At 41.0% G+C, this 20,108-nt stretch overlaps 1 protein-coding gene across 3 annotated transcripts in view; it reads left to right on the top strand.

Moving 5' to 3' along the window:
• BMPER (BMP binding endothelial regulator) overlaps positions 1-18,176 on the top strand; it is a 252,642-nt gene extending 234,466 nt beyond the window's left edge. For all 3 annotated transcript variants that reach the window (XM_040472282.1, XM_040472279.1, XM_040472280.1), the window contains 2 exons: positions 4,846-4,976; positions 16,765-18,176. In XM_040472282.1, the coding sequence (XP_040328216.1) occupies positions 4,846-4,976; positions 16,765-16,946 (313 nt within the window). In that variant the 3' untranslated portion in view covers positions 16,947-18,176. The remainder of the gene's footprint in view (positions 1-4,845; positions 4,977-16,764) is intronic.
• The last annotated feature ends 1,932 nt before the right edge of the window (positions 18,177-20,108 follow it).

Raw genomic sequence — 20,108 nt, 5'->3', positions numbered from 1 at the left:
TTCTGACAGTATTGTGCTGGACGCAGTGAGGAGAGGCCTTTGAAGAGTCTTATTGAGACATGACAACCGTACATGAAATAATTAGAGAAGGGGGCAGCTGGTGTGTGACAAAGTGCTGCCCAGCACGGCATCAGCTCGGGAGCACCCTGCCGTGCCCCTTGGCATCGGAGACAGGTCTCCATGTCGCTGCATTGCACAGCTACGTGTGCCCCAAGGAACAAGAATCCTGCCTGTACCTCTCTGCTGTCAGGAAAGGTGCCAGGAGCAGGGTGGATAAATCAGAACATCATTTCTAGATACATTCATAAGCTCCTGTGGCAGAAAGCCTGCTTTAAAGGGCTTGCATAGGCGGGCCTTTATTCTGTATTACCTGTAGAGCTTTCCTGGAAAAGCTCTATTGTAATGCAACCTGTGTTTTCCCCCTGGAGCGCTGGGCAGCTGTGTTTCCTGACCAGGAGCTCAACATCGAACAGAACATAACTGGGACACAATAATGCCATGAAAGCAGGGAAACCAAAGCCATAAATCTTACTAACTACTAAGAGTGATAAAATTCTACACATCCTATAACATGAATATAAATGCGCAGTATTGGTGCACACGGACTAGGGGAAGAGCAACAATCTTCCATTAACATATAAAAATTCAATTCCACTGTGTCATAAATTAGATTTTTTTCTCATACTGAACTATTAAGTGTGATAAACGCAAATTGAACACTTGAATAACAATTGCTTTGCCCAACCCTGAAATTTGAAGTGCATTTGAGGATGCTTGCTTCTCTTAATAAGTTCCTTCTTCTTAATAAATTCCTTCCAGCAGAAGCATACCTAATTATCCCATTATCCATTCCATCCATCTGGATGTCAAGTCCATAGCATCAGTAGACCAATGAGGTGGGAGTCTGAGAATAACACACGGTGAATAGAATCAACACCTGAGTCGGAGGCACAGACCAATACAGACTGGAAAGTGTTAGCTGGAGAAATATTCAGCAACTAAGACCTACAAATGGATATTTTAATTTCCTCCCATTCCTTATTCTTTATTTTCTCACTCTAGTCCGTAAATTCTGATTGAAATATTAATATGTCTCATGTTACTCTTTTTGTTGATTTATCATTTTAGAAAAGTGATATGTGTTTATTATAGAAAATTCAGATATGAAGAAAATAAAAACAGCCACAATTCTACCACTTAGAGACCGCTGTGAACATTTGGCCATATCTGTTTTCAGTTACTTTTGTTTTCTTACTTGTTTTCACGCAATACTGAAACACAGTTTTGCTCTTTTTCAGTCAATATTTCCTCCGTGTTTCCTCATATCTTAAAATGTATTTCCAGAACATCATTGCAATGTCTGCAGGATATAGAGGTCACCTAAATGTATTTAACTAGGCCTCTATTATAGGCAATTTAGGCAATATATAGGCAATTTATTACAGGCCATCTTCCTGCCTTCCTTTTTATTTCAAATAGTATTATGATGAAAACCCCCATCTATAGAATCTTTGTCCACATGCATTACTATTTTCTTGGGTATGGAATTTCCCTGCCAAAGGGAGGAACTTTCTTAGGGCTGTTTATAAGTATTGCCCAATTGTCCCCTAGAAAGATCTTCTAATGCAGTCGTCGTTATTACTATGGGTGTTGAGATGAGAAGGCCCTGAAGTACAGTCCTGGTTTTGCAGATCCAGATCTGTCATCAGCCGTGTGACCTTGAGCAAGCCAACACCTCCAAGCTGCAGTCTCCCCAGATGTTAAGTGGGCCAGTAATAAGACCTGCCTCACGTCCCATTGCCGTGTGGACTAGATGAGACAGTCCGCGTAAGAGCTGACGACGGCAAAATGCCCGATGTGAGAGCTAACAATTACATACTCTGCCCACCGAGTAGGGACCATCTATTTCTCCATTCTTTCACAAACCCTGGGTACAATTTTGTGTATAAAACTCATCAGCTTGACAAGTGAAAAAAAGACATCTTGTAGTTTTAACTTCCGTGACAAAACACATCTCTCAAGCCTTTAAATATATGTGAAATATTTCAAGCGATGGGTGGCTTTGACACATGCTTTTTCCTCAAATGTTGTTCCTCATGAGTGCCAAGTAATAGAATAAGCTCGAGTCGTCCTTAGTTTTAAAGGGCAGATACATTGTTCACTGCATCTGCGTAGTGAGTGGCATATTGTGGAGGTGGAATACTTATATGCAGTGATTAGTAAATGTGTGCTTCAACATTAAATGCGTGCCTACCTCATTTTCTCCCAACAGTCTCGATGAATTGGATGTAGCTGCCCGCAATTTATTTTAAATTGTATAAACAGCTTCCTAAGACAACCGGTAGAAATAAAAAAGAAGGAAAACATTCACTTCCCTCACCCAAATTAAATTTTGTTTACTGTCCATACAATTTTACAGAGTCACGTTAGATGCTTTTTCAAATCGGGGGACACGTTTCCTCATGTGGAGACCACCTCCTTCCCACACAAGGACTGTCATTCCACCAGGCCCCCTCGGCGCCCGCTCTATCCCCGTCACATCAGTGGGAGTCATGCCAGAGAAAGGGACCCGCACCCTATGGGCCAGGGAAGAGGGTGGATGACAGAAGTCCTGGGAGTGAAGCAGAGGTGGGCTGAGAGGTCAGCACCGGCAGCCCAAATGTGGCCATAATGTGAAGTCTGCGCCGGAATGTGACGGGTGAGGGTTGGTCTGAAATAAAAATCAAAACAACAAAGGCAATCGCAATCATGGCGTTCAGGAGGGTTCATAGTCAGACATTTAGAGGCCGTCGTCATTTTAAGAACAGGCTTTCGTTTGCCTTTGTCAGAAGCCTGGAGGCTCTGCACAAATTTAAAGGCACAGCGCGGTGTCGGGTACCAGAGAGGGTTTTCTAGTGAGCAGGATTCCATGGGATTTCTGTAATGCACGTGGGAGGAGGTGTGAAGATACGCAGTCTTGATTATTCCGGAGAAGAGAGAGATCTGTTTTCCTGTCCTGTATCAGTCATCAAATAATTTTCTGTCTTAAGTCATCAGTCACCAAATAATCTCTCACTTGATGACATGGAGAAGGCTCCTTAGGTTTCAGTTCTGTTCCTCTTTTGTCCCTGTTAGTTCATATTTCCAAGGATGTGTCCTCGAGAGTTGGGCTGTAATACCTTTGCAGGGAGACGGTGAGTCTATTGATTCTTTAATATGGTTTCTGCCATTTAATTCTTGTTGGGAGCAGGCAGCGCTCCAGCCCTTACACACAGCTAGCTGGCCGCTCTCTGTAATCAGATGTGTACACACGTCCCATGCCAAGAGAAAATGCTGGCATATTCACAGTGGATTATCATATTCTGGTCACTTTTCAAGATCATCCGTGCTGTTTGTAATCTTGAGTATTATCATTAATTGCTTTTGCTTTCAGCCTTGAATTTGGTTCTGCAAGGAAGAGGTTTTGCTGGCAAGGGTTATGAAAAAAATAAGGGCAGCTTCACGTTCTTAATCTTGAGGGCTTCTTGCATTACTGTTAAGTCAGAATTGTTAGAATTCCACCTTGCTGGAAGGTGAAGATGAAGGTGGTCCTGTGGAATAACAGGAAGAGCAGTAGTCTCAGGGGATGTGATTCAGTCCACCCTTTTGCCTCTTTTTAACGTGACTTTGGGCCCATGTATTCATTTGTAAAATGACCTGTTTATTTACAAAATAGGGACTGTGCTTTGTCCTGTGTAGCACTCAGTGACAGACTGCATGTGGAAGCATTTTGTAAACGATAATACTGCACACCAATGTAAGGTCATCACTGTGTCTTTGCGGTCGACATGCTTGAAAATTTGTTGGTTTATGTTGAAGCCTATTTCAGTTCTCTTCATGTCCTGGCCCATCATTTCCACATTTGAACTTAAGCTAGGGGCGCTTGGGTGGCTCAGTCAGTTGGGCATCTGACTTCAACTCAGGTCATGACCTCATGGTCTGTGAGTTCGAGCCCCACGTCGGGCTCTGTGCTGACAGCTCAGAGTCTGGGACCTGCTTCTAATTCTGTGTCTCCCTCTCTCTCTGCCCCTCCCCCACTCATGCTCTATCTCTGTCTCTCTCAAAAATAAATAAACATTAAAAAAAATTAAACTTAAGCTATGAAGACCTTGGCTCAACCTTCTTTATCTTTCGGTCTAACTCGAGGCCTGGAAGTTTTGCTTTATTTGGAATTTGTCACCCCACATTCTAAAGAATGAGCATCGGTGTTTCTCAAGAGACTAAGATTCTAAGATATCGCCAAAGCGAATCTTAATTGTATGTCTTCAGAAAGCCCTGGGATCTTATACTTTTATCATACTGGGCGCTATTTTGGTTATATTGTAGTGGAAACTATTATTCTTGTATTAGAGCTATTCATAAAATGGCAGCACTTTGGATGGTGACTGTAGTCTAAGAGCTGCCTTTCCAACATGGCAACCGCTAGACATATTGATTATTTGCATCCCAGTCAATTAAGATTAAATCAAATAAAAAACTTGGTTCCTCACACACACTAGATACATCCCAAGTGCTCAACAGCCAGATATGGGTCATGGAGACTACTTTGGACAGTGGAGGTTATAGCACATTTCCGTCTTTGCAGAAAGTTCTACTGGACAATCCTCTAGAAGAAAGGGAACCTAATATCACCTTCTTCAGAGGTACCCAATAAGGTTTCATGGAAAACTTTTATGCCATTTTTAGATTTCCAACCTAAATTAGCAAACTTTCATGGCCAATCAATGTTTGACATCCCACTTACCTACCCTTTCCTGCAAGTCACATTTAGGGTGTTTGATACTTTGATATTTTTACATGTTCACTTCTTTCTGTTGGGTTCCTTAGGTCCTGTGTGACAGACATGTGTGAATGTCCAGTCCATAAAAACTGTTACTGCGAGTCATTTCTGGCATATACCCGGGCCTGCCAGAGAGAAGGCATCAGTGTCCACTGGGAGCCTCAGCAGAACTGTGCAGGTGAGAAATTCCTGGTGGACCCCATCCATCAGAAGTTCACTACAATCCCCAAAATAGCAATGAAAGAGACTCGCTGATACGAATGGCCACATTCCCCCTTGGCCAAAGGGAAATTCCATCAATAGTCCAACTGGATTGCAACTTGATAAAACACAAGGGCTTCCCACTAGGCAGGATAGAAAGCACTTAAGAGAAATGCTTTGTGACAAGCACATTTGAACAATGTAAGGATTTCCACTGTTGCAAAATCCTCTCAACCTCAAGCTATCAGCTGGATGTACTTAGCACATGGACAATCACAGCTGTGGCTAAGGTTATATGTGGCGCAAAGAATATTCATGATGATTACAGTCATTTAAGGTCTTCAGGATAAGTGTGTGTGTGTGTGTGTGTGTGTGTGTGTGTGTGAGAAAGGGAGAGATTGTTAAACCCTAGCAGAATATTCTTTTGCCTCTGAGAGATAGATTTTTATAATACTTGTTATAGTCCTTTGATCTCAGGCAAGTTAATTAGCTTATTGGATGTCTGTAAAATGGACTTCTTTGTTCATTCAAGAAATATTTCTTACAAAGTGTCTACATGCTGGGCATTGTGCTGAACACAGTGAGTACTCTGGTAGCTTAAGAGACGAAGCCCTTGTCATTGAGGTGCTGGCAGTCCAAAAGGAGAACCAGGTGAAAATAGTAACTCTACAAGAAAATACTGGCTAAGTATGTTAAGTGTGATGTAGGAAACAAATAAGGCAGAGCACAAAAGACAAATGGAGAGGGAATGGGTGGCTATTTAGATGGTGACAAGGGAGGGCTTCTCTGTGGTGATGATAGGAGCCTTGAAGGATTGAAGAGAGTTAGGGCAAGAATTCTATGCAGAAGAAACATATTTTATGACCATAAAGCAGGAATAAAATAGCATGCTATGGAACTGGAAGGGAGTCAGTGTGGCTCAAGCATGGTGGGCAGGGGAAAGAAGCATAAAATGGGGGTGGAGTAGAAGCAGGAGCTGGATCGTGCAGGGCCTTGCAGGTCTTGGGAGGGTGGTAGCCTTTATTCCAAGAGTAGTGGAAGCCACTGATGGACTTTGAGCAAGCCTCATTCTGCTTTCTAGACATCACCCTGTGTCCAGGCTACTGTGTAGAGAATAGATTGGCCGGGGCAAACTGAAAGCAGGTGACCAGGCAGGAGTGTGGTGGTGAACAAACAATGGTGACTTGGATTAAGATGGAGGCAGTGTATGAGGAGAGAAGAAGAGAGATTCCCGATGTATTTTGGAATTTTACAATAATATCTGTGACGCAGAGTGATACGCATCAGTGATATGTGATATGTATGTGAAACATCTGAAAGAGTGTCTACCTCATAGAAGCTACTGCTGCTAATTAGATCTGGAGAGGAGATGGCTGAGTATTTGTCACTTACTTCAAGGGTTGGCAGACATTTTTCCGAAAAGGGCCAGATTTGCCTGGAATGAAGACACAGGGGGGTTGCACTAATTCTACACTAATCCTAATAACCTTAGCTCTGATATTAGAAAAAAGGCAGTTCATGGCACTGCTAACTCTAGAATGTCTATATTGGTGGAGGTCACCTGGTTGGAAGAGAGGTCAAGAAGGATTGCCTTGAGGCTGTGTTTTCATTGAGTGGCCATCTTGTTTACTTAGACCAGTGAGTCTCAGTCTGGCTGGGCATTGGAGTCACCAGGGAGTTTACAAGATAAACAAGAAACCTATGCCCAGATATCCTGTTTTAATTGGCCTTATATAGCTTTTAAAAGTTCTCAGGTGATTCTGACTTGTAGCCAGAGTTGAAACCACTGAGTTAATTTTTATGCCTACTTGGGTAGCTTTGAGGGAGTAGGATGACAGGTATTTGGGGGTTACTAAAACTTCTCCAAGCTGCCCCTTGACAAAATCACTTGTCTGTGTCCATGAAAAGCACTAAGCCCTTTTACCTACTTCTAACTTCCGTTTTGGAATTTGCTCTCTTCTCTGCAAACCCAAGTCCAGTCTTTGTATCTGAGTTCACTTTCTATGGCAAGAATGTCTATCAATGTTGCCCTTCTGAAAGGAGTATTGATTTGATAAAAATAACTCACGGTGATACTGGTGAACTGGGTCCGAGGATGCAGAGGGGGGTCCCGCAGGGCCAGGCAAGAAGGTCCTTGGCTTCGCACAGGATGGAAAGCAAACTCAAGCCAGCAGAAAGTGAGAGCAGAGTTTATTGAAGATACAGAGACAGCAGATACAGACAGAGCATCCGGGAGACTCAGAAAGGAAGTAGAAGATGAATCTCATCTTTGCTAGGGGTCTGGAGTTTTTACTGATGATTGTGGTCTGCTGCACATGTCCTCTTGGGCATACGGGAACTGGTCAGAACAAGGACAGTGTCCTGATGTCCATCATAAGTCATGTATCCCCTGAAGCCAGGTGACCTTGGCGTCCTCAAGATGTCTAGTGCCAGTGATCTGGAATATGAACATGATGGCTTCACCCTATCATTCCTTAGGTATTATCTATTGTGTTGAAAGATTCCAAAGAAATCATTAACTCCTCATCCCTTACAAGGAGGACATAAAGTAAGGCATGTGTAGGGCACGGGTGCAGGTCGTAGCAAGAATAGAAGAAGGAAAGGGAGCAAAAAGTAGATTTTTATGGAGTCCTTCAGGTTCCCTATCTCAATAACATGGTGTGGTTGAGGCTCCTAAAAAGTAAGACGGAATAGCTTACCTCTCGCCTAATGCATCAGTGTGGGGTAGCATAGTAAAAGTGATGTTTTTGTGGGACCAGGTCCTTTTAGTACGCCTTGAATATTCCTAGCTCCCTTCCTCTCCTTTGAGTCCTCCTTCCCTTGAATCTATCAGAAAAAGACTAAGCTATACGGAGCCACGTCCCATCCATCCATCCTGCTGTAATTTAGGGCTCTGCAGAAACTTACAAACTTCATTAGCTGTGGTAGTGCTGTGGTAAGGCTTATATTAGATACAGAATATAGGAGTCCTCTCTTCCCAGCCCACAGCTATACTTAGCACCGTCTGAGTACACCATTTGAGGACTACGCATTCCCCTTGATTTCAGGGACCAAATCTCAGGAGCTAAAATTACTTTTCTAATGGACGAGGAATATGGCTCTCGAAAGATTTCATTTACCACTTAAAATTAATGGAGGCATCTGAGTGAAGTATAACTCTGTGCAGTTGCAGGGGAACCTTTACACACACACACACACACACACACACACACACACACACACAATGCACTTGCACAGGTTGACAGTTGGCACATGAAAAATAAATTTACGGAGACATGCAGCATCTTTCAGTGGATTCATTTCCAATTGATCTGGAATATTGAAGACTATAAGAGTACCCTTTACTTATTTTTAGCTCCCAGATCTTTTCGACTTATGACAGCACATAAGGGCACTTAATACAGAGAAGAGAAATTTTGCAGAGTAAAAAGCTTGGAGGTCGAACAAATAAGAAGCCAGCCAGGCAAGAAACTCTGAATGAGCAAGTGACATTTCCAAACGTAGCCTGGATTTTAGCACTATCATGACTACTAGCACAAAGCGTATGCCCACTGCGTGTGGCAAAAAGGACTGACGGAGCTCAAGCTTAGCATGTGAATTACTGAATATAATATACTATGCAAAGGACCATCATAAAGGTCTAGAATAAAAGTTTAATAATGACCGTTTATATTAACAGTCACCATTTTCTAAGCACTTCCTTTGCCCCAAGGACTACACTAGCACTTTTATGACATTTTATGTTGTTAATTCTGCATTATAATCTATATGGTAGCATTCTATTACCCACACTTTACAGATAAGGACATTGAGGCTTGGAATATTTAAGTGATTTGCTGCAAGCCACAGAGCTAGAAAATGAGTAGGTTGGGAATGAAACCCAGGTAAATTTGCCTCACAGCCTCTGTAGTTAATCATTATGAAAACAGACCAGCAAGAGCACTGTGGAAAAATATAGTCAAATATGAGTATATATTTATATGTGTATTTACATAAGCATCAACTAATGTATTCAAATATTTGTTATGTAGGTCTTTCTGATTTCTATTCATTTGTGCCTTATCACTGATAGTTGTCACTTGGTAGTCTCTGACCGTAACTTTGTTATGCTCTTGCCCTCGCATCTTACTTGGCCATTCTCGGTAGATTTCCTGACACCTCCCTGTAGCCCACACTAATTGTCAGTGCACTTTCGGTAATGCATTTTATAAGTGGAAAAGCATCTGGGATACTCAAAGTGGCGTGTGTCTTTCTATAGCACATCAGATAGCCTGCTGGGTTCTATGAGCAGGTTTTCCTCTGTTTGTCTCTATAAATTCCAGGTGCTTCTAGCCCTTTGCTGTAGCAACGGCTTTAATTATACACAGTGAGCTTCTCCTTGGCCAACTGGGTGCCTCCTGTAAAGGATTAGGAGATAAAGTCAGTACGGGGATCTTCAACACTCAGTAGGGGATATGGAGGCAGTGGGGTTCCAGAGGGCACAGAGCCGTGCTTATTGAATTTATTGATAAAGCTAACACCCAGCGCTTTTCTGAGTTACCACGTGAAGTAACACATAATGCTGCTTGGACACATTACACAGTGTCTGCTTGTGTGTCCCCTAGAGAACAAATGCATGCCAACCCTAATCACTTTGGTAGTTGGCTGGTTTTTCTGTTTTAAATTATTTAACCAGTTGAATCCTTCTTTAAATGCATATGTTCAAATTGGTCACAGTTAGGTTTTATTTTTATCTTTTTATTTGTTTAAGTTTATTTATTTGTTTTAGAAAGAGAGGGAGGGGGCAGAAAGAGAAGGAGAGAGAGAATCCCAAGCAGACCACACTCTTAGTACTCCTGACATGGGGCTCAAACCCACCAACCGTGAAAGCATGACCTGAGCTGAAATCCAGAGCCAGATGCCTAATCGGTTGAAAATAATATATCTTTTGTCTTTTATATATATGGAAAAAAAAAACATTGAATTCACAGAAGAGTCAAACAGGGTCGGAGTCAGTATTCACTTTCTAGAATCATGTAACAGTTGATGACCAATTTGAAGGCAAATCTAATCATGGCATCCCTTAGCTAAAACCCTTCCAAGACTCCCCCTTGCCTAGATTCACAGCCCCTGCCTACTTGTCTGCCTTTGTCTCCCCATCTCTCCCTCCTCAAATTCCGTGCTCCCACCTACCAAATTGAGACCCCCTTCCCCTGATGGAGCCGGGCAGTTTATTGTTGCCCGCATCCCACACTTGCCCTCTCTCTGCCTGGGGAGCTCTTCCCACCACAGCCTGTCTGACAGCTGCTACTCACCTTTTAAGACCTAAGTGGGCTCTGTTCTCTGAGGTCTTCCTAGATGCTGACATCCCCTCAACCGCAAGTTGATGTCTCTCTCTTACTCCTCCATGGTACTTTGCTCTCACGATCTGATATAGTGCATCTTGCATTTTATTAAGAATCTGTTTAGGGGTGCCTGGGTGGCTCAGTTGGTTGGACATCCGAGTTCGGCTCAGGTCATGATCTCACAGTCCGCGAGTTCGAGCCCTGCGTCGGGCTCTGTGCTGACAGCTCAGAGCCTGGAGCCTGCTTCAGATTCTGTGTCTCCCTCTCTCTGACCCTCCCCCATTCATACTCTGTCTTCCTCTGTCTCAAAAATAAATAAACATTTTAAAAAATTAAAAAAAAATCTGTTTATGGGCCACCTTTACCTGTTCGGTGGTAAACCCAGGCTCCTGTAATGGGAGGTCAGAGATGATACCTGATTCACATTTGATTCCTTGGCCTAAGAGAATGCCAGCCACGTGGCAGATACGTGGGAGATGTTTATTAATTGAAATGGAAATGGCAATGGTGTTTGTTCAATGAGAAAAGACCTTTTTTCCCCCCTAGTGGTTCTGCATTTTCTACGTTCTACTTTCTCCCCGTAGATCGTGAGAGAAATAATCAGTGTTCAGTTGGCCAAAGGTGAAATGTCACAGCAGAGCATCAGGAAGTTAAGTGGTAGAGCCAGAAGGAAGAATTGAGAGGTCAGAGAGAGGATGAGACATGGGAGAGCTTGTGTCTATGAGAGAATGTGGGGAAAGGAAAGAACCTAGGTAGGAAAGAGGAAATTCTATCAAGTTTTCGTACTGCAAGTGATCTCTGCACGGTTTCAAGGGAAACAAAGTATCTAGAGGGTGAAGTGAGTTCAAAGAGGCTTTCTGGAAGCAGCTGAGTGGAAAATGAACTCAAGGCCAGCCAAATGTAATCCACACTGGGAAATGAGATGATGGATGGAGCATCATTAAGATTAAGTCATCCTCCAACAGGCACTAACATTTAATAAGCTGCTCCTGTGTGCTTGGCCCTGTGCCAGAACTTTGGGTCATGGTAGAAGGGACTCTGCCCACAGGAGCCTGGGCCTTGGCAGGTTACCCTCTTCCACCGGGGATGATTGTCCTAGTGACCCCTGGAATTTAAAAATCTACAGCTACTTGGGCCCCAATGCAGAATGAGAGCAAAAATCTTCAGGGAATGGGGCTGAGAAATATCTTTTAAAAGATCCTCAGGGGACTCTTATAAGCTTCTCTGATTAAGAACTACAGCTGCACTGGAGATGGGGGATTAAAACAAATAAATAACTGTAATGTGAAAAGTGCTGTGGGGTGCAGAGGGAGGAAGGACATTCTGGGGGAGATCCAGGAAGCTACTTGGAGGAGGTGCCATTTGAATTAAGACTTGGAAAATGATAAGATAGATTGGGAAGAGAATCAGAACTAGAAATTAGAGATGAAACTGTAGTAACTGATAGAAGACGAGACAAGGTAAGGGGAAGAGTCTTGGAGGTCATTGGAACTTGTAATGCCCGGGGAGTAGGCAAGGAAGCCCAAGAGAGAGGTGTTCTCCAAGTGTTAGCAGAAGAGCCTGGAGAATTCAATGTCCAAAGATAAAGTAGACAATAAGGCCAAATATTTTGTGGAGAGGTTATAGGAGAATGGGGATGCCGGTGGATATAGTCATGACTGAAAATGTTGGTGGGAACTGCTTCAGTAAAGTGGTAGGTGAGAAAGAAAGACAGATCACCCATGTTGATTAATTGCAGAGGAATTGGATATAATGACTGTGAAGTCTTTTATGAAGTTTGGAGGTAAAAGGAAGAAGAAAGTAAGTCTGATAAGAAATCTTTTTTTGTCAAAGATTAGTGTTGATCTGAAAATGTTGGTAATATTTGGAAGCGGAGCCAACAGAGATTAATGTTCAATGAGAAGGACAAAGAATAGAGCAAGTTCCTGGAGGAGATGGGCCAGAAAACAGGAATGGCCAATCAAGGATGGGTGCAGATGTGGAGCAGGGGCAGTGGGGAGATGAGTTAAGGGTGCTTGTGCAGATGACCTAAAATCATCGATGAGGAAGGGTGGGCACCCTGAGGTTGAGGATGGGCTCCAGTAGGGTTTTAGGTGCAAGATGATGGGAAACAGTAGGAGCTTCCATTGTGCACTTACCTCCCCTTTGGAAATAGTTGCCTTCTCATTTGCTGAAAAGACACGAGTCTCTACTGTGACTGAAGTATGAATGTGAGGGTTGTTTATAGGATTAGTTCTCAATTCTGACTGCATATTAAAATAACCTGGGCTAGGGGCGCCTGGGTGGCTTGGTCGGTTAAGCGTCCGACTTCGGCTCGGGTCATGATCTCACGGTCCGTGAGTTCAAGCCCCGCGTCGGGCTCTGTGCTGACAGCTCAGAGCCTGGAGCCTGTTTCCGATTCTGTGTCTCCCTCTCTCTCTGCCCCTCCCCTGTTCATGCTCTGTCTCTCTCTGTCTCAAAAATAAACGTTAAAAAAAAAAAAAAATTAAAAATAAATAAATAAATAAATAAAATAACCTGGGCTAGGTTTTTTAAGGGGTTGTCAGGTATCGGGAAGTTCCCTGATGAAACTGATTTTCAGTTTTGAACACCATTGGTCCACGGAAACATAACAACACATGGACATAGTTGTTGTGTGTGAATATGGTATTCAGCTAGGATGTTTCCAAATTATTAGGCATATACAACGTGTAGGGTATTCTGTTAGCCACTGAAAAGCAAAAAACAAAAAACAAAACAAAAAAACAACAACTTTGAAGGGATCTATCAAAAGCCAAAAGATTATCCAAAAAGCAAGCAAGATTTAAAGGAATAGTTATGTTGATCTACCCACTCACTCATCCATATATCGATGCAGGTCCTCTAAGTGCCTACTGCACGTTAAACACCACACTACTGCCGAAAATAGAGAAACAAAATAGCCTTTCCCTCTCGTAGCCTAGATTAAGCTGGAGAGAGGATTATAATTTCATGTTGCAAACGCAGAAATGGAGGTGGGCAGCGGGTGCTCTGTGAATACAGTCAAGGGACAGCTCACCCAGATAAGAGAGGTGGGAGAAAAGGTTGGGGAGTGTCTAGAACAGGGGAAGTTGGGGTGGATGTAGTAACATTCACCAAGCTAGGTGATGGCTCTAGATCAAGGCAGAGCTTAGGTCTCAGGACTGACTTTGCTACAGGCAGTTCCTGGTAGCCTAAGAAATATGATTAAAGTGTGAAAAGCCGAAGCAACTTAATACAGTTACACTGTAGAGGTGATGTTAGGGAATGTAGCAGTAATGAGTAATACTAAGTTTTTGCTTATCTACTGTATCATTTGGGATCCAGGCAGAAAACAAGTGGCGCACTCAAACTTACTAATGGAAGTAAGTTTAATAGATGGATGTCTTATAAAGGATTAAGCAGGATGTAGGAAAATAACAAAGAAAAGCCCAGGGCCCTGGAAATGAGCTGTTCTTCCTCACGATATTTTGATACCAGATGCGTGGGGCTTTTTTCTCACATCAACCAATTCTCCAAAGTTTCAGAGACCAACTGGATGCCCTGCAATTCAATTCAATTGTGACACTACGCAGAATTAGCACAAGGCTGCACAGGCTTAAGGGCTCAGTGTCACAAGACTGCCCTCGCTTCAGATGCCAGTTGCAAGTAGTGGGTCCTCGGGTTAACCTCACTTCTGTGTGCCTTGGCTGCAAAGCAGGGGGAGGGAGGTGTTCTTACTATCCCCCTTCCCTTTCAGACTTAACAATTTTCTAGACTACTTCACTAACCTCTGGAAAACACTGTGTTTACTGTTACTGGTTTATTATAAAGGATACCATTGAATAGACCAAGAAGTGCATACAACAAGAGACAGAAGGGTCCTGACACAGGTGTTTCGGTCCCACCACCCTCCCAATACTCTGATATGTCCTTCAGCTCTGAAGTTTTCTGAACCTTGTTGTTAGTCATTTAGGAGTTTTTATAAGGGTTTCATCATGCAGGCACGATTGATGAAATCGTTGGCCACTGGTGATTAACTCAACATCCTCCCCTTCTCCCCTTCCTGGAGATTGGGTGGTGGGGCTGAAAGTTCCAACCCTCTAATCATGCCTTGGTCTTTCTGGTGACCAGTCACATCCTGAAGCTATCTAGGGTCCTCTAGCCACCAGTCCTGTCATTAGCATACAATAGACCCTTAATACTCTAGAGAGTCCATGGACTTTAGGAGCCATGTGCCAGGAACCGGGGACAAAGACTAAATATTTATTTTTTATTATATCATACCCTTTGTCATAACAGAGAGGCTGTTATCATTCCTGGGCCAAGGGAAGCAAGGGAGGGGTTGACTGTCAGAAAGCGGGGACAGAGAGAGCTCTGTAGAGTATAAAAACTACTCATTAGGAACAGTGACATTTGTTTGAGGGGTGCAGTGGCCCACAGTGACGCCAGAAGGAGAGGGCTAAGGAAATAAGCAACTGGACCTCACTCTCCTCCTTTCCTCCAATTGCCAACTAGTGTTCACCATTCAAAAGTGAGCCAGTTGAAATCATCCCTAGAGATCAACACAGAGCACAGACATAGAGCAGGTTCAAGAAATAAAGAGAGTAGGTCTAGAGGGGCAAATGGAAAGTGTCCAATCCGCTCTCTGGTGTAGTTAGATCTGTTTCATAACTCATTTGTTTTTTTTTTTTTCAGCAAGTATGTATTGCTGGCTTCCATACCTAATGCCCTTTAGGAGCTAGCGATGCAGTGGGAGACTCGATGAAAACTCTGCCCTGAAGGAGTGTATATTCTAGTGAGGGAAGACAGAATAAACATGTTACAAATGATAGAAATGGTAGTGATATGTATAAAGAAGAAAAATATGGAAAAGGAATCGAGAATGTGAGGCTACTGTTTTGGATAGGAAGTTACCTTTGAGAAAACACCCCAAAAAGGGGAGAGTAAGTCAGGCATAGAACCAGTAAGACCACATTTGATGTTTTGATACAATTGGCTGGCAATAGCTTCCCGTAACCCATCCCTCAATTGGTATATCATGTCGTGTATCTCTACCAAGAAAGCATCGTATACAGTGGCTTTGTTCAAAACAGGTGGTTGGTAACAGTTAGTTTAGTTTATTTAACAGCTTAGGCAACTAGGACAAGGATAGAAATGCCAAAGCTTAATATGGAAATTAGAATCTATACAGAAAAATGATAATTATAGAGCCAAGTATTATAAAATAGGTTTCACTCAGACGCCTTTCAAAATTCTGTGTTTCATACGGTTCAGTTTTTTAATAATATGGAAGAACTTGTGAGTGACAATTGACTACTCTTTACACAGCACCCCTTTTCTCATTTGTGTTTAACTAGCATAATGGGTATTTGAGGAGCCTTATTGTAAGTTAGATGTGGTCAAACATGAATGTTCTGTGATAACTCTATATAATTTGAAAGATTCAATATAAGGCCCACTTGCTTGAAAACCAGTCCTATTTTTCAGTTTTACAATTACATTCTTTCCAATCTTTGCAAGGTATTATTTTGCAAACTGCATAAGCTATAATAGAGGTGTTTAAACTGATACTCTTCCATTGTTATTAAATTTGTTTGGAGCGACTTCAAATGAAGGTTAGATTGTTATTGGTATTCTTGGAAAGTCCCTCTTCTAAATCCCTACACGTGCCAACATTCCTACTCATGAGAATAGAGGGTGGCCTCTTTGTCACTGGAAATAACTCAGATGGGAAAATTTGTATGTCATACAACTTCCAGAATGTTTGTTTTCCTGACAAATCTCTTCATGAGTTTTCAGGAACTCTTAGAATATTGTCAAAATCATTCTAGCTCTAAGCAAACAAAGATGGCAAATTGGTTATGATTTGGCTAGCTTGTCATTTTTGTATTCTCTGTGGCCAGACAGCCACCTACTTCCCTCTGTCCAGTCACTCGTCTCATTTTTCCCTATTTGGTTTTACCCCACTCTTGCTTTAATTTGCCTCAAATTGATCACTATGATTAAAATATGTCGTGTATTTCCAGTAAGCTTGGTAGGGTTTTTTTTTTTTCCTGTATGTGTAATTCTGTGTATTTGAATATTGATGGGGCTGCACAAAATATTCCTATTTATCACAACTTGATAGCTCTAAGCACAATTTGGAGTTGATTTTTCATACTGTTCTCAATAACCAAATAACCTCATAGACTTCCCGGTAGCATCACTAATGGGTAGTTTGTCTTCCCTGGGAATAAAAAGCTTTCCATTTTATTTTACTTTGAAGATCACTAGCCCAGCAGGTGGATCTTTGATGTTGTTTTTTCAAGGGCAGGTGATTCCCAGAGTATTTGAGGAACGTTGGATGTTTGCTATTTGGACGAGCCAGTGCAGTGGGTGACGTGAGCCTGCAGGATGGCATTGGGCCGAGGTTGAATCTACGTGGCTCTTTCTCCACGTCTCACCCGTGTCTCCTTTTCTCAGCCACCCAGTGTAAGCATGGAGCTGTGTATGATACCTGTGGCCCGGGATGTGCCAAGACCTGTGACAACTGGAATGAGATCGGTCCATGCAATAAGCCATGCATCGCAGGGTGCCACTGTCCCGCCAACCTGGTCCTTCACAAGGGAAGGTGCATCAAGCCAGTTCTTTGTCCTCAGCGGTGACCTTTGTTCTGCTCCTAAGACTTTGAAATCTGGTGTCTTTGACAGTGAAGTGGAAGAGCCAATGAAGGACTGCGGTATTTGTGTGCTGATTCTTCAAATACACACAGAGTATATATGTGTACATATATAGATATATAGATATATTCAGAAACATTTCATCATTTATATAAACTATAGGTGGATTATTATATGTATATTTTTTGCTATAAGACATGTATTATTTCTAGGATCCTAATCTGTAAGCCATTGGATACATTGTATAAATAAGCCAGGTGTTTGTAATTTAATAAGGCAGCATGCAGACATATTGGATGGCTTTAACATCACATACATTTGTCATTTCTAAGAAGTTTTCTAAGAGACCTAAATTGCCTGCCTGCATTAATTTTAGCTTTGAATCAAGACTTGCAGTTGAGTGGAAAATGTGTTTCTCTGGAGAAGGGCAGTGTTATCTAGGGGCATTTCATGCTTCCAAAGAAAGGAGTGTATGCCCTAGGGAGATGACTGGTGATTGGTGACAGGACCTAATGGTGCATGTAAAGCAAGGGATAGGTTGTTAGACTTTATTGGGTCATGGTCCAATATTATTTCCAAAACCGATTGGCTAGTTGCCAAGAAATATATATTTGTCAGTAGAGCATAACCAAAGAATTGAATGGTTTCTTGCCATCTTTGCATATTCCTTGAGTCACCTAATTATACATGTGTGTATGATGGATGTGTCCATTTATATGTCACAGTGAGATTAAAGAATGTTTGGGTGACATGTCAGTTTTATTGAGCATGAGCAGATATTTAGGGAAAGTTTTGCACAACATATGAAAGAATAGCCATTTCTCTGAATCTTAGAGCAATTTAGGATGGGCCAATATGATGAGTTGATGTAAGCCATCTATGTTTTGTGACTATTCCATGTGTAAAATGAAAATCATTAATTATTTCTAGAGAATTCCTAGCCCAGTGCTATTTGGTGACTGTCAATACGTCATGATTCTACAAAAAGAAAGCCTTTTCTGACCAGTTGATTGAATATCAGTCCAAACAAAGACTGGTCTCTGTATTTGCTCTAATTTACTGGTAGTTTACTACTGGTCATCAGATGAATTTCCTGACTTTTTTTTCAGTTGAATAAATGAAAATGTCAACAAAACAAAACCCACTAATGTTTCATTTCAAGATACTATGTTCCACAGTGTAGTCAATAAAGGGCTCAATATTTAAAACAATGCATTTTCTCTTTCAAGATGTGCTGTGTTATATTTTATAAGTAAGCTATATCAACTTCAAATTGGCCAATTTTTAACATCTTTATTTAGATATAATAGACAATAGGAAACCCCCCAATTTTTTTATGTATATATTTTCATCTTTTCTCCCCTCAGCAAGTCCCCCTTAAAATTTCTTGCAGGGCTGTTTTAGTGGTCACAAACTCCTTTAATTTTTGTTTGTCTGGGAAACTTTTTATCTCTCCTTCTAGTTTGAATGACAGCCTTGCTGGATAAAGAATTCTTGGCTGCATATTTTTCTGATTCAGCACACTGAATATATCCCACCACTCCTTTCTGGCCAGCCAAGTTTCTGTGGATAGGTCTGCTGCAAACCTGATCTGTCTTCCCTTGTATGTTAGGGACTTTTACCCTTGCTGCTTTCAGAATTCTCTCCTTGCCTGAGTATTTTGTGAATTTGACTATGATATGCCTTGTTGATGGTCGGTTTTTGTTGAATCTAATGGGGGTCCTCTGTGCTTCCTGGATTTTGATGTCTGTGTCTTTCCCCAGGTTAGAAAAGTTTTCTGCTATGATTTGCTCACATAACCCTTCTACCCCTATTTCTCTCTCTTCCTCTTCTGGGACCTCTATGATTCTGATATTGTTCCTTTTTAATGAGTCACTGATTTCTCTAATTCTTAAATCATGCTCTTTTGCCTTAATCTCCCTCTTTTTTTCTGCTTCGGTATTCTCTATAAGTTTGTCCTCTATATCGCTGATTCTCTGTTCTGCCTCGTCCATCCTTGCCACCACTGTGTCCATTCATGATTGCAGCTCAGTTCTAGCATTTTTAATTTCATTCTGGCTATTTTTTACTTCTTTTATCTCTGCAGAAAGGGATTCTAATCTATTTTCGACTCCAGCTAGTATCCTTATTATCGTGATTCTAAATTCTGGTTCAGACATCTTGCTTGCATCTGTGTTGGTTAAATCCCTGGCTGTCATTTCTTCGTGCTCTTTGTTTTGGGGTGAATTCCTTCATTTTGTCATTTTGAAGGGAGAAAAGGAATTAATGAGGTAGAAAAATTGAAATTAAAATAAATTAAAATGAAAATATTAAAATGAAAAATGAAACACACACACACACAAATCGAATAGATGATGCTAGATCCTATGTGTGTTTTGGTCTGGGTATTGAAAGTGGTTTGACAGATTAGAGAAAAAAAGTGGGGGGGGGAGGAAATCATTTGAGAATTTGAAAAAATGAACTCACTGAAGTAGACTAAAATGAGAAGATGGGGGTAAAATAGAATTTGAAAAAATATACACAAATGTAAAGCAAAGAATATAGTAGAAAAAAATAAAGAAAAATATTTTTAATAAAAATTAAAAATATGTTTTTTTCTTTTTCTGTATTTAAGAAAAAAGAAAAGAAACGAAAAAGAGAAAAAAGATAAAAAAGAAAAAAACAAGAAAAAAGAAATCGTTTCAAAATGTGAAAAAGTGAATGCACTGTAGTAGACTAAAATAAAACGATGGAAGTAAAATAGAATTTGAAAAAATTTACATAAAAGCAAAAAATATAGTAATAAAAATTAAATAAAAATATTTTTAATAGAAATTGAAAGTAAAAATGAAGTTTTTCTCTTTCTGCATTCAAGAAAAAGAAAAGAGACAAAAAGAAAAAGAAAAAAAAGGAAATTGTTTGAAAAGGTGAATACACCGTAGTAGACTAAAATAAAATGATGGAAGTAAAGTAGAATTTGAAAAAATTTACACAAAAGTAAAAAATATAGTAATAAAAATTAAAGAAAAATATTTTTAATAAAAATTGAAAATAAAAATAAATTTTTCTCTTTCTGTATTCAAGAAAAAGAATTGTAAAAAAGAAAAAGAAAAAAGAAAAGAAAGAAAGAAAATTGAATAGATGAACCTAACAGATTGAAGTAGGACT

This window comes from Herpailurus yagouaroundi, unplaced genomic scaffold, assembly GCF_014898765.1.
Source record: "Herpailurus yagouaroundi ecotype Mexico unplaced genomic scaffold, PumYag 100, whole genome shotgun sequence".
Classification (NCBI taxonomy): domain Eukaryota; kingdom Metazoa; phylum Chordata; class Mammalia; order Carnivora; family Felidae; genus Herpailurus; species Herpailurus yagouaroundi.
The sequence above is the reverse complement of the archived record's forward strand: the minus strand, read 5'-3'. Positions and strand labels throughout refer to the sequence as shown.